This window comes from Malaclemys terrapin, chromosome 1 (assembly GCF_027887155.1).
Source record: "Malaclemys terrapin pileata isolate rMalTer1 chromosome 1, rMalTer1.hap1, whole genome shotgun sequence".
Classification (NCBI taxonomy): domain Eukaryota; kingdom Metazoa; phylum Chordata; order Testudines; family Emydidae; genus Malaclemys; species Malaclemys terrapin.
In genome coordinates this window covers 71,972,063-71,989,987 of record NC_071505.1, presented here as the reverse complement: position 1 = coordinate 71,989,987, position 17,925 = coordinate 71,972,063, and the positions used below count along the sequence as shown (strand labels likewise).

Here is a 17,925-nt window from a genome sequence, read left to right as displayed (position 1 = left end):
GTTGGCTCTGTATAGAAGCTAATGCATGTCCTGATGGGGCAGTATGAGTCCTAAATCATAATATAGACACCAATAAACACTCAGTACTTCAAACTACTTGGGAAAACAGTACTTGAGCTGTAAAAACAATTTATTGCCCTTGACTGATGGAAAGTAATGGAAGCACATTTACAGTGTCTGGGTTTTCTTCGTAGTTAGCCCTTATACTTACAGAGACCAGGCAGCTGTTAAGTTTGAGATTTTTGGTTACTTGTCCACTTGTATCAGAGTGAAGCCAGACTGTGACTGTGCTCATAAACATTAGGGAGCAATGTCTTTTTTATTTTAAATCAAAAGAGTTGAAAGACTGAGACATCAACAGGAAATAAAACATTTTTATTGAATATCTATGTATGTTATTTTAACGACAACTCTACTGGGGGATTTACTACACAAAGTGAAACAAAATATAAACCACCTCATCAAAAATGAAGGTAAAATACAGCTAAAGTTGTCAGCTCGTGGGTCACGAGCAATATGGCAGGATAAAACACCCCAAACATTTCTACAAGATACAGAGAAAACCCACATGTAGAAACACTCAAGCAGGCAGTAAATATACACAAAGGCAACTAGGATCTTTCTACAGCATCAGATTCTAATACTTTACACAGCTTTGTCAGAAAGGTACATGTGGCTTCTTTGAGGATGAATATGTCATCTTGGTCATATAGCAGGTTCGGTCTCTGAGAGTCATAGTACATTACAAACCAATTCTCTGGTGACATTCAGTCTGGCAGTGTAGGAATGCATTAAGAATACCTTAACACAATGAATCGGTTCTGGCAGTTTGAACCTGCAAATTTCTTGAATGAACAACTTAAAGCTGGATATCATGAAGCTGAATACCTGTTCTCTGCTGCAACTCTGTCAACCTAGTTCCTTTCTCTGGTGGGATTTGGTCCTTTAAAAAATATTCCAGCTTGACACTTCCTGTGTTCACACATGTTATCTCAGAATATGCCTTAGTTGTACCTTTTCCATGTTTCATGTCAAAAGAAACAACTCTAAAAATGATCAGTGTTGCTATTCCTATATTTTGGAGTGGGGAGCGACTATAGTGGTGTGATTCATATCCATTTTGTGCTTCCCAGTTTAATGAGAGTTGGGTTGGTTTGCTACACATGGGCTGAATTCTGTAGGGCTACACCTTATCCCTCATAAGTAAAATCTGGAGGGGGCTGGGGAATTTATTTTTCAGTATGGACTCCACTGCTCACACCCCTGTTTAGTTTAACATAATTTCAGGTTGTAGCTTTATTTATTTATTTTTTTTTTAAGAAAATCACACCTCCAAAAGGTGTATTGTGTATTTTTGGTGTTTAGTGGTACTGAAAAGAACTAAGTCTTCAAAGCATTATAAATATATTCACAGTCCATAAAATAAAGTCTCAAAGGATGAAATGTGAGATAAAACGTAATGCCCAAAAATGACAGGATGAAATTCTATAATCTGAGATCATATGCTGTCTAGCCATGAGACGAAACTGTCTACAAATGGGGGGTGGGAGGGAAGGGGTGGAATGTGGAATATTGCACAGTGCTGGACAAAATGCTGTGTGGTCATCCCAATCTATATAACATCCTTGTCCTACGCATAGCGCGTCAGTTCTAAATTGGTCCATAGTAACTAGACCTGCTTGTGCTATGCACTCCTTCGGCAGTGCAGTAGAAGGGAATGGCAGTATTAGTACACTATCACTACGGAATAAATTGATTGCTATCCACTGAGAAAACTACATTTCTAAGCACACACGGCAGTCACAGTGGTACACAGAGCAGTCTTTCAAGACTCTTATGGAATGACTAATAGCTTTATAATAGTGCCATTTACTACAGAATAACATTGAAAACATTTAAAAACTCCTCCTGAAATGAGCATCTAGTATACATAAGAGGTTGCTTCAGTTTTCTTGAACTTGTTTGTTTTGTTTCACTTGTTTTTAAAGGACAAATTAAAACTTAAGTATAAATAGTATATAAAAAGGTCACTAGCTGTTCTCTTTTGGCTTACTTTGAAGTGCATTCAGAACTATGGCTAATTTTTGTCTTCTTTTGATGGGATTACAATACTGTCTGTTCACCATGAAACTTGTATAATAAACATACACGGCTGTGCTTAAAAATATTCTGCATTCCTTCTAATCTGTTAGTATAATAAAATATTTTGTTACAAAGTCTAATGTGCAAACTCATTAGAATCCTAGAATGTGAAATCGCAACTGGAATTCACAGTATGTTAATTTTGTATAAAGGTGATAATGGAGAGCTACTTTTTTTTTCATGGTTCTATGCAGCGTTTCATTACTGCTGAAATTCCCCCCACCCCCTACACAATCTCCCCCATGTTGTTGTTATGTTAAATTATCTCCCATGGAACTGCTTCCTCAACTGTCGGTGTAAAGCCATGATTTCAGTTTTTTAAATATATACAGAAAAAATGATATATTGGCTACGCTTCCTTGAGGTCAGCCATGGAGCTGCTCAGATCATGCTAAGTTGCCTGTGAAAAAGAAGTCTACAAAATTGGATTCACCCCTCCAAGGTGTACTGCGTAGGCATATCTTGTTATTTTAAACGGTTCACTTGAAAGCTCAGATTTAAGTTGTCCTTTAATACGTCAGTGTAACACTACTAGTGCCTTACAAGTTGGAATTTTTGCTGGAATGCAGACGATACAATAGTTACCCTATAATATATTATCAGCTCTCCTATATCTCAGTCAATTTACATAATTTAAAATAGAACATCTTATTAAAAACATCTAGATATACACAGATTAGGAAACGTTTACAACATACAAATACACAAACTAGAAATAAATTCTCAGCATACTGGTATATACAACTGTGTGATACAATAAATAATTTCTGTCATGCTCTATCTACACATCATATTGCTTAAAAGAAGAGTAGATCTGGGGGCAGTGGTGAAATGAAAGGCCTTTAGAGGGCTCTCTACATTTAAAGTTGTGCAAATTAAAACAGGATTTTAAGTACCACTCATCTGTGTTAGGGACGCATGGCTGGAAATGAAAGGACCCATATTACTGAGGTATTTACAGATACTGGCTAAAGAGCACTATGTGGGCAAATGCAGAAAGGCTTCTTTTGTTTTTTGTTTACTTCTTGACTGCAAGCATGGCGTCTACCTCTTCCTCAACCTGTAAGGTGTGCCACTGTGCAATGGGTCGCCTTGGGTTGGCCAGCATGTCTGACCAGTGTCGTAGCTCTGCACCAGTGCTGTTGTAGCCAACAAAGACTTTCCCGATAGCATCGTTCTTGCCAATCTTGTCATAGTCCAAAACAGTCACAACAACTTGCACTTTCTAAAAGGAGATAAGAAAGAGCAATGAGCAAGACCTGCAGATAAATACAGTACAGAACTGGAATTCAGAGTTTGTGGGTGAGAAGGGGGAGGGTGGGTAGCACAATAAGTAGTAGCAGATTCCTAATGATATGAGAATTCAAAGTCTGAAATAATAGGTAGCAAACTCCTACAAATGAAATCAAGATCAAAACAGCCATGGCAATTGATTGGTACGCTCATTATATGGAAGAGATCCTTTGTTATGGCTAAGGAATGCACAGTGCAGCTCAAGAGGTGGCATACCCCAGTGTTCTTGTGCTCCCCAAATCGCGTACACACAGCCAATGTGTAGGGTGGCTCTTCCACCCTGCCACACCAAGAGGGCTGCACCCTCGGTCTACATTCATTTATATCAACATAAGATGATGTAGCTCCTGTTTCTGCATGTTTGAAGACATGGACTTTAGAAAGATTCTAAAAGAAAGCAGTGGTTGGCTGAAAGGAACCATGTGAGTAGGGATCAGATGTGTGTGAAGTAAAATACGATAGCCAGGTATGGATATACCTTTTGTTATTTTTTTTTTTTTGGCCCACTATGAGATACATCTTCAAAACCACATGAAAATTTTTATTATTATCTTAATCAGCTCCGACAGGAAATATGACTGCAAAAGTACAACTCTCTGGAGAAGAAACCCACCCACAGAGCCAAAACACAGCTGTTTATTCTCGTCTTTTTATTTGGGCTTCTGATGTGAAATCCCAAACAAACAGAATTACATAGGAGTCAGAGTGCTATTGTTTTTTGCAGGCAGCAACGGAGCATGTGAAATGACTACTGTGCACTTTATCTTCCCATGGAATGGGCTTTTGCACCCACCTTGGAAGTCAATAATAATGCTACCTAGCTCTTATATAGTGAACTTCATCAGTAAACCTTAAAGTACATTATAAAGGAGGTAAGCATCATTATCCTCATTTTACAGATGGGCAGGTCATTGCCCCCTCTCTGTGCCTCAGTTTCTCCAAGGTTGGTCAGTGGCTGAGCCGGGAATAGAAGCCAGGACACTAAAGTAGGACAATAAACAGCACGTTCCAAGAAAGCTACTGTGGGTGGGTTCTGAGCCAAAGTCCCTCCCACAGCTTTCTTCTAATCAAATTTCTTATTCAAATGGGTTCTGAGGCAATATTTTTAAAAAAACGAACAGCTTAACTTGTTTTTTGTGGAAAGATGATTAGACTGGCATAGGCTTGTAGGGCTAACTTGAGATGTGAATCTAAAGGTGTTGACACTGGTGTAACTTATATCCTCCCCTTTGTGTAAGTTACACTCACAAACTCAGAGGATCAGATTCAGAAGTGTGACTTACAACTTCTTAGACTCGCCTCGTTGTTAGTTGCATTTTGTGTTCCAGGCCTCTTTTCTAGTCCTCCACGATGTTAGTTACAGCAATGTAGACTCAGGAGACCAAATTCAGAGTTGTTACATAAGGGTGTAAATTACATTTAGGTGCATGAGAAAGTCTAAGGCAAGTCAGGCTAATGTAATCTACATGCTGAGGAGGCTGGAATGAGATTGGATATTACACCGTTTTATGTATTGCCTCCCATATGGCCCAGTCTAAGTGAATCTCAGGGTGTCTATGTTGTGCATTAGTAAGTGCGTGCGTGCTCATTTGGTCCTTATTATTTGTCTGAATAGCACAAACATAACTTATTCCCCTAGTGAAACTGGGTTTTCCTCAATAGCATCTGAGATGAAACAGCCTCAGGCTGATTTGACTTAACTGTATACACTTTCCCTTCGAGACTTTCATTTTAAAAGATGAATGTATGCCTGTTTTCCCAACTCTGCTTCATGATATTATAAATGTACACAGCTCCTGGATTCATGATAGGCTGGGATTTGTTTCTACAGGTAGGTTTTATGAATTGCGGGAAAACATAATTTACAAAGATAAATATTTTTAGTGCCAAGGGGTCAGTCATCCTTTTATTCTAAAAAGGCCAGATCCTGCAGTCCTTACTTGCAGTAGTAGTTCCACTACTATTAATGGGATTACTCCTGTGAGTAAAGGCTACAAGAGCTGAGTCATAATGACTCTTTATAGCCCCTTCCCATGAGAGAGTGCACAAACCAATGAGCCAGAGGAGGATATGACAGCTCCAGGCATGTAAGTATTTACATAATCATTTATGACAAAAGTGCACATCAAACTCAGACTCTCTTCCCCAAATCCAGTCATGATAAAATGCAATATCCTTCATGCTTCTATTTCTAGAAGCCAGAATGATGTCTTACAACATAATGTTGCTTGCAGTGTATTTGCTTTTATTGTCAATGATCGTCCTAAATGGACATTTATGTATTAGAGCAGGGTATGATCATTGCTCTAAAGTGGATTGGCTTTATCTTAGTGTAAAACTGTTTAAAATTCTTATTATGGTACAAAATAAAATGCCTGATGTTACTGGGAACCATTAGCTAGTGGAATGTTTTTTTTTAATTGTCATACCCCCAAGGATGGACACAGTACAAACAGTGTTGTGGCCTTGAGAGGGTGGGAATGGAGGGCTCAAAGGATTGATCATGAAATGAGTTTCATTTTCTGGTCACTGATTCAAATCTGCACGGCTTAATTAGTGACTGAAAATCATTGCCATCTGGTGGCTGATTGGTGGCCTATTTGAAACGTAGGTTTCAGTGCAAATGTCTGTGGATATTGCTATAAAAGACCAAGAACAGCAATAAGCACCTGTATTGGCAACCTCAGCAGAGTGGCCAGAGTGGGCATGGAGCCTGAACTATTCTTTCACACTCAGAGGTTAACAGCTGGACACTGGCAGAACAGAATGGGGTAGCTGCCTATTTTGTGCTTGTCCTGTGTAGGATTTCACACTCCAGTGGGGTTGACTCAGCACTTTTAAGATAGCAGTTCACTAAAGTCTTTTTTTAAAAAAACTCAGTGCTCCAGGATCACCTCTCTCTTTTGCACAATTCTGTGTGCATGCATAGCTGCAGACTGTTCACAAATACACAAATCTGAATTTACGATGAGGTTGTTGAAAGACATTATTCGTATCCTGTTTTACGGTCCACATTGGTGCTGCTAACGAGCTGTTCCTACTAGTTTTGACAACTCTGCTTTGCCTCCAAGATCCCTTTCTTCTCTTTGCTCTCTAATGATCTTGGACCTTGTATAACCATTATTCCATTACCCGACATGTTAGTGGAAGTTTACCTAAATGAATGTTATACCTGAAGTACCAAAGGTCACAGCAACATTTACAGTATTCATTTAAATAATGTTTAAATACGTTTTTCTATAAATGGAAGTAACATAACCACAACTTACCTTTTAAACTACAGTTTCTTATAACAAATACCTAAATACAATGACTTATGATATTGGTCCCCTATTACACATTTTTGAATTGAGACTCCCTGATGAGGTAAACAGTAATAAAACCATTCTAACAGAACCACAAGAAAGTTAAATTTGAAACAATTAAAACAGGACGGGTAAAATTTTCAAAGGTACCTAAGTCCAATTTTCATAAGTGATTTAGGCCAGGATCCTCAAAGATATTTAGGCCCATTGATTTCAAAGAGGGCTAGGTACCTAAATACCTTTGAAAATCAGGGCCTTGGACACTTATGCTCCCAAGAGTCAGATGTACAAAAGCACGTAAGTGAGTTAGGTGCCTAATTCCCATTGATTTTTTTATATTTAGGTGCCTGAATACTGAGATATTTAGATAAATCTAGCTACTAAATCACTTTTGAAAATGGGACTTAGCTGCTTTTGAAAATTATTCTTGATCTGTCAGTTAACTTACTTGTGTTTAAGCATTTTATTCCATTTAAAATGGATAATTCAGAAGAGTCAAACAACAGGAACTATAACTGCCAGGGCCGGATTAACCTTTTGTGGGCCTGGTGCCAAACATATTTGTGGGCCCCCATGGAGGCAATGGAGCATGGTGTGGGGAGGTCAGTCCCTGGAGCGAGGGGCCAGCCAGAGGCAATGGGACATGGCATGGCAGGGGAGGCCCTACTCCGTCCAGTGCGAGGGCGCTATTTACAAACCGGCAGTTGTAAATGGCCTGCCTGGCCCTGTGCTGCCAGCATACCTCTTCCCCTTGGAGGTGGCCCTAAGCCACACCACAAGCCCCCTCCCCGAACGCCCCCCGACTCCCTATGGCCAGAGGCCCCCCCAGACCCACTATGCCCAGTGCCCCCCAGATCCACCCACAAATGTACAGCACCCTGCACAACACCACCCCTGCCCTCAGCCCTACCACAACTGCCCAGCACCCCCCACAGAACCATCACTACCTAGTGCCCCAACACACACAGATCCTCTCCGCCCCTTCACAGCCCAGCATCCCCCAATGCTCCCCACAGACCCATTCCCCCAAGCCCTGCCTCCCAGCCGCACTCACCAGCCCTGCTGGGAGGCGACCGTGTCTACCGGGCTGAGCCAGCAGCACAGCCAGGGCTGGTCCCAGGGCCATGAATCGCTCCGGCCCTTTGGGAGTGGTGCGATCAGTTAGGCCAGGGCCTGCCCAGCCAAGCCCTCCGCACTGTCTCCCCCCACACCTGGCTGAGATTGGCCAGGCTTCTACACCAGTCCTGGGCGGCTCAGCTCCGGGGAGATAGGTGGTGACTCACAGGTGGTGGGAAGCAGAGACTGCCCCGAGCCAGAGGTGCACTGGGGTCCAACCAGGGGGCTGAGAGGAGCAGGGGGTGGGGCTAGGGAGTGAGAAGGAGCTCTCAGCCAGCTGGCAGGCAGGCTGAGAGGAGCAAGTGGTGTGCCGGGGGAGCCAGTGGGGTTTCGGGGTGCAGTGCAAGCAGAGCAGGCGGGGGCCCCTTCTGAGCATGGGCCCGACTCTGTAGAACCACTGTAGCCTTTGTACTGAAACTGTATATCACACCTCCATCCCCAGATACCACAGATACGATGAGGCTAATTAAATAATGAATATGATATGGGGAAAATGGCCGAAACTCATTTAACTCCTATCCCTATAACTTTTGTTAGTGCATTTCTTCTCTTATCACTATCTTCCTGTTTGGTTTTTCTTTTTGGAATCCATCGCTTCTGACATTAAAACATCAGTTATCCATTTTTCACTGATGAATCAACACTTCATAAGTTCCGTGCATGTTATCATTTCCCTCTTGAAGCAGTCACACTCATCTAACGTAAAGCGGGGCTGGCACATAGGTGCTAATTAAGGCATGCACACTTCAGAATTAACAAGGTCCCTGTTAAATATTTATGAGGGCTGAGAAATGGAATTCAGAGGAAGGGGAAAGCAGGGTTTGACATTACCTGGATTTGCTCGAAGGGTACCTCAAAGCTGAACGATTCATTGTAGTAGGGGTTCAGAGTGTTCTTTTTAATTGTTGTCTTTTTCTTCTTCAGTCTCTTACCATTCTGCATCAGATGGATTTTCACATAGGGATCTGAATAATTACAATGAAAAAGCGTAGTTAAGAAATGATAATCAAGTTAATGAGTATTGCAGGGGTAGTCAACAGGTGGACTGCGGGCCAAATCCAGATTTTAAGCAGACCCTGAAATCTTTTTATTTACTTATAATAATTATTTATTTATTATTTTCTCTGGAATCTGGACCTTGATTATTCCCTGACCAAGAAAAGTGGACCTTCACAAAAAATAATTGACTATCCCCATATAGAGTAATCCCTGAAATGACTATTTGGTGAAAAATTAGACATGTTCATAGCAAACAATGGTCATTTAAACAAAGTCTGTATTTACATTGGACGAAATCTGATCAAGTGCTATATCTGGCATTTAAATACAAACTGTACTAAATAAGGTACATACCAGTTCTTGTTATATCCACTTATGCACAAGTCCAAGGAGGAGGTAAATTCCAACCTCACTCTGCTCCATGGTATATGTTTGTACAGGGTCTAGTACAATGCCTTTCACTGAAATTGGCATTTACCACTTCTAGAACACAGAGAATAATGATCTGGGAAGACAGTCCCAGCCACTCTAACTCTGCATAATAGTTCTATCCCAATCTCCCCGCATGTGCTGCTCTTCTTACTCCCCCAAACTCCCATGTGCACTGGGTTTGATTGTCTGTAGAAGCAGCCAGATTACATAGTGGTAGGGGACTACTGTGCTCTTTACAGACGCATACATATATAACTAAGTGTTGTTACTCTCTACTGAATTCTGCTTGTTCATGAGTTTGTATGAGTACTGGTGGCCAGACATAAGAACAGATTTATCACCTAATCACAGATTCCTTGCACAAGCTCAACTCCCAGTGAAGTTACTGCTTTGAAATAATATCTTGGCGGCTAGAACTTCAATTGGAATTGTGCCTGCTTAGGACAGAGTGCTTAGTGGATCCTTTTCCCCATTCAGAGAATGGATTTACTGGACCCAGTTCTCCTCTTGTACCAGTGTAAATCAGGAGTAACTTCCCTAAGTCACTTGTTTTAAGCCATACACAATTAAAGCACTGAGTGGTAGAGAGAATCAGGCTCACTGTTTGTAACATCCTGTACGTTACTGCAGCCACGACTTGACTAACAACCTCTGTGGCTTTAGATAGCAATTCTGCAATGTAAGCAACAAGGAAGCCTCCCCTAGGGCAAAACAACAGGATCTGTGCCAAATGCCTGCTAGCTGGAAGTCGCTATTGGCATATCTTGCATGAAGGTTTTTATTAAATTATTTCTATCAAAGAGAGCATCACTCCCTTCTGTGAAAGCAGGTGAGGGGAAGGGAAACCAGTAAACACTTTGTTGTTAAATTTCCTTATCTTTACTACGAGTACACAATCTTTCAGGACTGTCCAATAGAATCGGTGCCTGAAGAATCTGGGAACAATTGCTTCCTCCTACAATAAGGAAGTATTGTGTGAAAAGCTTTAAAACTCTCCTGGCTTTTTCTCAGTAGAAGAGTTATTGCCCCTGCAGCCTCAACACTGGGTTTAGCACCAACGCTTTTAAGGATTTGATGGTGTAAAGCAGATGGTTCTCTCCTCCCCGAAAGAAGTGGTCTAGATTGTCGGTTTTGCTAAGGCTCCATGTTGAGTGTAAAGCTGGTTTGAAATAAAAGACCATTTCAGCATCAGTACTGGTTGGAAAACAGTGTTAAAGAAGTTTAGGGGTGGGTGAAGAAAATCACAGAAGCAAAGGACTAGTTTCACAGAGACTTAGGAGCCTTAATGCCACTAACCACTGGCCTACAGAGTCACTTTCTCTCACTCTCTCTCTGGCCCAATACATATTCAATTATTGGCATATAGTGGCTCGGTTTGAAACAGAAAGGTTGTGAGAGACCCCAGCCCAGAATATCCGAGTGCTTGGGGCACTCTCATGAGAGGTGGGAGAGCCAAGTTCAAATTTCTTTTTCACATGAGGCAGAGGAGTGATTTGAACATGGGTCTCCCACCGCCTGGGTGAGTGCTCTAACCACTGGGATAAAGATTATAAGGGGGCGGGAGGGAGGGCTAAGGCAGCAGCTGCCACCACCACAGCAGCAGCAGCAGCACCACCAATGTAGTGTCTTTCAAAAACCCTCTTAAGTGCCTAACTCCAGGAAAGGGTTAATGGTTGTGAATCTGGGCAGAGGCAGGATCTTCCCTCCAGTCTAGATTTAGGCACCTAAATCACTCAAAGGGCTGGGCTTAGGCCACACACCTCTTTCAGCATTCCCTAGCATTAGCAACTTTCTGCTCAGCTTGCTGGCCTCTGTGAATCTCATTCTTATGCTCAAAGAAAAAAGAACAGGAGTACTTCTGTCACCTTAGAGACTAAGGAATTTATTTGAGCATAAGCTTTCGTGGGCTAAAACCCACTTCATCGGATGCATGCCGTGGAAAATACAGTAGGAAGATATATATACACAGACAGGGCTGGCTCCAGGGTTTTGGCTGCCCCAAGCAGCCAAACAAAAAAACAAACAAACAAAAGCCACGATCGCGATCTGCGGCGGCAATTCGGCGGAGGTCCTTCGCCCTGAGCAGGAGTGAGGGACCGTCCGCTGAATTGCTGCCGAACAGCTGGATGTGCTGCCCCTCTCCGAAGTGGCTGCCCCAAGAACCTGCTTGGTAAGCTGGTGCCTGGAGCCGGCTTTGTACACAGAGGACATCTAACTCTCCCCAGCAGGGCCGGCTTTAGCCAGAGCGGGGCCCGATTCCTTGCCGCGCCGCGGGGGGACGGGGGGGGGGGGGGGCACGGGGAGACCCGCGCCGCGGGGGGGACGGAGGGGGGGGGGCACGGGGAGAGCCGAGCTGCGCCGCGCCGCGGGGGGGACGGGGGGACACGGGGAGACCCGAGCCGCGCCGCGGGGGGACATGGGGGGACGGGGAGACCCGAGCCGCGCCACGGGGGGACGCGGGGGGATGGGGAGACCCGAGCCGCGCGGCGCCGCGGGGGGGGGACCCGAGCCGCGCCGCAGAAGCCGCGCCGGGGGGGGACCCGAGCCGCGGGGACCGGGCCGGGCCGGAGCCGGGCCACGGGGGCCGGGCTGGAGCCAACCCGGGCCAGAGCCGCTGGGGCCTGCGGGAACGGGCCGCGCCTCCCCGGAGCCCTTCTCCCGCCCCCACCACCCCAGCTTACCTTGTGCTGCCGGCCCGCCCCTGCTTCGTCTCAGACTTCCCGCAAATCTCTGATTCGCGGGAAGCAGGGGAGGGGTGGAGCGTGCAGGGGAGGGGAGGAGGGGGAAGTGAGCTGGGGGCGGGGTGGACAGCTGCAGCGCGGGGCCCTCTTGGTGCGGGGCCCAATTCAGCCGAATCGGCTGAATCGGCCTAAAGCCGGCACTGCTCCCCAGACATGGTACAGGGAGCCTAAGTGCCTAACTTGGGGCTATGGATTCCACTAGGCAGCAAGCCACCTAAATGGTGAAGTGGCCCGTTAACACATCTGTAGTCGTAGGACAAAGGGGGGTTTAGTGAGTTACACATTGTTATGGTTTATTACAACAATCTGTAACCCACTAATGCCTTTTTTTGTCCTTGGATTACAGGGATGTTAACCACTTCACCTTCACTGGTCTCTTAGAATACGTGCTAACTATTTATGTGAAACAATCTGTTCCACCTTGTATTTAGTTGTGACACTCTGAGGTCTGGTCTACATGACAGACCTATATCGGTATAAGTACATTGCTCCAGGGTGTGAAAAATCCACACTCCTGAGCAATGTAGTTATACCAACCTAACCTCCTGTGTAGATCAGGCCTATGCTGGCGGGAGAGCTTCTCCTGCCAACATAGCTACCACCTCTCAGGGAGGTGGATTAACGATGTCAATGGGAAAGCTCTCTCCAGTTGGCATAGAGCATCTTCACTAAAGCGCTACAGTGGCGCAGCTGCGCTGATCCAGTGTTTTAAGTGCAGACATGCCCCAAGTATCTTTCCTAGACCTGAAGTAGAGCTTGTCTCTTTTACCACCAGAAATTGGTCCAATGAAAGATATAACTTTACCCAACTTGTCTCTCTAATATCTTGGGACCAACACGATTAAAACAACACTGCATGTAACCCGTAGTAGCCATTCATCTCAGAAGGCTACGATCTGCTACAGTGAAGTGTGGTGTTAGAACTGAAATTAATAATAAAATTTCAACCAGTAAGGCAAACATAAAAAATAAGAACGGCCCTATTGGGTCAGACCAAAGGTCCATCTAGCCCTGTATTCTGTCTTCCGACTGTGGCCAGTGCCAGGTGCCCCAGAGGGAATAAATAGAACAAGTAATCAACAAGTGATCCATTCCCTGTCTCTCATTCCCAGCTGCTGGCAAACAGAGGCTAGGAACAGCATCTCTGCCCATCCTGGCTAATAGCCGTTGATGGTTATTACTTTGTTGTTTCCCCCCCTTATTATAGCCAAAAAAATTACCTTACTTCATTACATAATTCAACAAATTTTACAACTACTAGCAAAGAAAGATTGTATTACACATTTATGATTAAAATATTTTCTTTATATTGTGGATTATCCCTCCAGAGCAAAGCATGACAAAGAATATGTAAGGATTTAAAGGAAAGGATTTTTCAATTAAAAAAATAAAATAAAGTTATCCCTTTTAAAAAGAATCTCTCTTCCACAAACTAACAGAAGCAAACCATTGCAAGAACACAAGATAACAGAGTGAAAATAATGATGATAGACTGTTCTTTTATCTGAAAAGTCACAGAAAAATACTGCAAGTGATTTTCAGTGATAAAGTTTAGTGAGAACAGCTATACTTTCTAGTTTTACCAAAGGCTCAATTCTGCCAGCATTTCTCATGTTGAGTGATACCTTATATGTGAATAGTCTAATTGAGTTAGATGCTATTCAACATGAGTAAGGGTGATAGACCTGAGCACAATGGACAAAAGTTGTACAGCATGAATGTAGCCACAACTCACAAGGCAGAGTGCACTTCTTTGAATCAACTTTAACGGTTTGCCTAGATCAAACTGAGACAGGGGCACAGCTTACCTCCACAATGAGGGGATCCTCTGTTGTGGATCTCCCTTGGCCCATGTGAAAGAGGAAGGGCTGTGTATGTGGAACTTCACAGGTAATCCTCTGATAGGGCTCCTTGGGGGATAGGACTGGCCATGCTCCCCTGCTAACTTCATATTAAGATGACGGTGGGATTAAATACTAGTTGCTTCTACTTCAGTTGCTCTCTCATTAACATTCTATTCACAAATGCAAAAAAGCTGTAAAAATCATCACTCAAATTGTGCATCATGGGTTTTACAAAAATATCTCAAGGGAGGCTCATAAGGCAGCTTTTAAAGCATTGGGGTGCCAACCTGGCATCCTTTGCTTTGTTGAAGTTTACCGTAAAAATGTCAGGGTGTTATTTAAAGGAAACTAAAAGATCTGTGCTTCCTCTGAAATGGAAGCTGAAGTAGTGTCAACTAGGCAGTAAACACACAGTTATTGATTTTAGAGACAGTGCTACTAAAATACCAGAATCATTCTGCTAAAACTAATACCCAGATCACCACCACTTTGTGGATTGGGTGCATTTAATTTGTTAGATAAGAAAAAACAGTAATGTATTTGATGTTCAAGCGAAAATAATGTGTATCTCAGAAAATGGCACATTTCAGTCAATCACCTGTGTCAGCAGCATCTAAAATTCAAGGTCAAGATAGAGTCTGTAAAGTGCAACAAAATAGAGATAAAAATATTCTGACAAACAAAATAAGGAGCTGGAGAGCCTTTGTCTGCGGATTTTAAGATGAAAATCAAGTTGTGGGTGATTAGTCTTAAATGAAAAATCAGTATTATTTTCCTTCAGAAAGAACAGAATTTACAGAACACATGAATTTCCAATTGGTGAAACAAATTTTCTTCAGCACAGCAATGTCAACAAAGCAGCCAAATAGGAATGGTATTACTACAAGGGTTTATTCTGAACACAAACATAAAAATAGTGCTGATCTTTGATAAATATTTGTCAGGTCTCTGTTCTGTGGTAATCTAATCAAAGTACGAAAAGCTAGCAGATAGAAAGTTGACAAATTTGGAAACTGCTGTAGGTGAAAACATTGGAAATTGATTACAAGAGTGACTACTTTCCTAGGGGTGCGTGTGATTGTTTAAAAAAAGAAATAAATCTGCACAGTCCTGAGTGGAGATCAGAAAAGAAAACACCCCAAACCCACAAATTCTGTAACTCTTGAGTGAGCCAGCATGCTTAATAATAGATGAAAAACCGAGCCAGACTAATCTAGTAATAAGTGCAGTTGCATAATCATAAATTATCACATGACAAAATTATATGTCAGATGATACTTGGCAATTAAAATTGGTAATTGGGCAGAAACATAGGGTTAGAATTGCCTACAGTCAAATTTTTGTTTATGAAGTTCAGGGTGCTAATTAGCACATTCCACCTTTAAGGAGAAATGTTGATCAAAACTGATGACAAAGCAGTACCACAAAATGCCAAGTGTTCAGTACAGTTTCCATTTTAGGGAACAGAATAAACTGTTGAGAACAGCCCAGAAATGCATCCAATAAAGTCAAATTTGGAAATGCATGTTTTATACATGGATCTCAAAACATGTTTGGAATAGAGGTGATTTGAAGGGTAAAGCTATAATGAGAAAGATATCAGAGGGCTAGAATTGCTCTCTCCCGGCTGCCACTGCACAGAGAGATGGAAAAGATTTGTACCAAAGGCTGAAGCAAGACAGGCAATGGAATCAGTACAGCACCATTCTATGCGAAGCCTGCTGCAACTCCTCCTTGCAACTACTGTGCAGACAGGGCTTTGTGGCGATGGGAGGACAGCATGGGGAACAGCTCCTTGTCTGCTCTATGTAGCAAACTTATTGAATTTCTATGGCAATTGAATTGGGGGTTAATGCTTTTAGTCTACCCTATGCTGTCTCCTGCATTTGGAAGAGGTGGGGCAGGGGTTTGGTTGTGGGGGGTGGGGGTGGGGAGGAGGCGGACAGAAGCAGCATAGCTCCTGAGAGAGGAGCACTGCAGGGCAAGCCCTCCATGTGGCTTCCTCACCATGGCTGGATTTTCCCATGGATCTTGGGACATCCTCTCTCCTTGGGCACACAATTCCATCCCTTGTGAGAGGGGATGAGTCAGTATGATGCTTGTGGCTTTCAAGCCATGGATAATAATTTGCCTTAACTTTTCTCCTTTTGTGTATTTGTGTGTAGGAGGGGATAATTAAGGCCTCGGAACTAACCTCTAATGAGTGTTGAGTGATCCTTGGAACTGGAAGGAAAGCCAGAAGGAGAAAGATTGAACTCTCTGGGGAAGCAGCAATATATGGTACAACGGCTAAGAATCAGTACAAATACTGTGCTGCATTCTACATTTCATAAAAGTTATGATTTATACTCATTAACTCATGCTGCTGTGCCTTCTACATGCCTACACAAATGAGCAAGATGTAGTGTTATCTTTTAAGAGCAGCTGACATCTCAAGGAAAACACTGAAAAACCTTGTAATTAGAAACAATTCTCTTGGCATAAAATATAGTTTGTTTGTTTTTCTTGCCAACAATATTTGCATGAAAATGGGATTGTTGAGTCCTTGGAGTTTATTTGGTGTTTAATGTTTATTCCTCAACCATTATTAAGATTTCTTTGATTTGGGACATCATCACAATTTCCATAACAGCATAACTCACTTGAGGGTCATGAGACAGATCTTGAGATGTGCCGAGTATCTTCTGGGTTCAGCTGGGGTGGGAAAGGATGGGCTGCAAAAGTGCCCATTTTAGCACCCTGATTCTGCGGTGATTTCTGTGCCACCCATGGCCTCAACAATACAGAGCAGCCTTTAAAGCCAGCCTAACCAGCATGCTGGAGATTCTGCTACATGGGGGAATTCCTGAAAGCTGGCCTTATGCCACCCCATGGAATAGTGGCCGTGGCCAGGGCAAAGAGTCATTGATAAGGTTAGTCTATAGCTGCCAGATTGGCCCTTGAGCATCATATGCAACTGGGTGTAAAATAGAACAGCCTCAAGGCTGCTCTACCTTCTGTCAGAGACCAAGTCGGTGCTTGCTTACAGCCCTTCCTTTGGGACCTGAACCAGATGCAGCACGGGCAAGCCTTGGAATTTGTTGTCCATAAGGTCTATATTTTTACATATCTTGACTGACTCCTACTTCTTTACACATCGTTAAATAAGCCCTTCTAGAGGAAGAGCTCACAGAGTGCTGAATTTTGAGATGGAAGCATTTTATAAATGTGGTTTCATTAAAATTAAACATCTTTCTCACAGAAACAGCAACTTTTCTGATAGCAAGGACTTTTTTATACTACACGGAATTCACATTTATGGGCTACATTCAGAAAAAGACTTAGAATCATAGAATCATAGAATATCAGAGTTGGAAGGGACCTCAAGAGGTCATCTAGTCCAACCCCCTGCTCAAAGCAGGACCAATTCCCAGCTAAATCATCCCAGCCAGGGCTTTGTCAAGCTGGGCCTTAAAAACCTCCAAGGAAGGAGACTCCACCACCTCCCACCTAAAGACTTAGATGCCTAAATGCCTCTTCAGGTCTTTAAGTCCCAGATTCACGTCCACAGGTATTCTCAAACCACCTACTCAGCTGTTGCTAACCCCTCTAAACTTGCTTAAACTTGCTTAGTGCCTACATTTTTGCAGTAGAAGTTTTCTGGGTACCTATGTTTCTGCCTCTGTGCATGTATACTGCAGCCTCTTACCATGTATCCAGACGCATAAGCCTCAGTGCAATGCACAAACAAGGGAACGATAGGTTTCCCTCCATCTAACTCATCTATGGGGTCTGATCTGGTAAGCATGCTCAGACCTCGCCTACTGAAGCAAGTGCCTATAGGTGAGCTTGCACAAAATGGTTGATGGGGTGGAAGAGGAGGAGGGGAAAGCTGTTGAAGCTGTTCCACTGTGAATAAATAATGAAAGAGTCATTGGGCCAGAGGCAGAGAGTGAAAGCATGGGAAGGTGTGCCATTCTCACTTCTGCGCTGCCTTCAGAGCTGGGCTCCCAGCCAGCACACGCAGAGCTTCCTGCAACTGGGGGAGGTTCATGGAGGTGGGTCTGAACCAGC

At 43.2% G+C, this 17,925-nt stretch overlaps 1 protein-coding gene across 5 annotated transcripts in view; it reads right to left on the bottom strand.

The window, feature by feature from the left end:
- Positions 1-356: 356 nt before the first annotated feature.
- SYT1 (synaptotagmin 1) overlaps positions 357-17,925 on the bottom strand; it is a 501,584-nt gene continuing 484,015 nt past the window's right edge. For all 5 annotated transcript variants that reach the window (XM_054027093.1, XM_054027128.1, XM_054027110.1 and 2 more), the window contains 2 exons: positions 8,688-8,821; positions 357-3,367 (listed from right to left, as the gene is read on the bottom strand). In XM_054027093.1, coding sequence (XP_053883068.1) covers positions 3,161-3,367; positions 8,688-8,821 — 341 coding nt within the window. In that variant the 3' untranslated portion in view covers positions 357-3,160. The remainder of the gene's footprint in view (positions 3,368-8,687; positions 8,822-17,925) is intronic.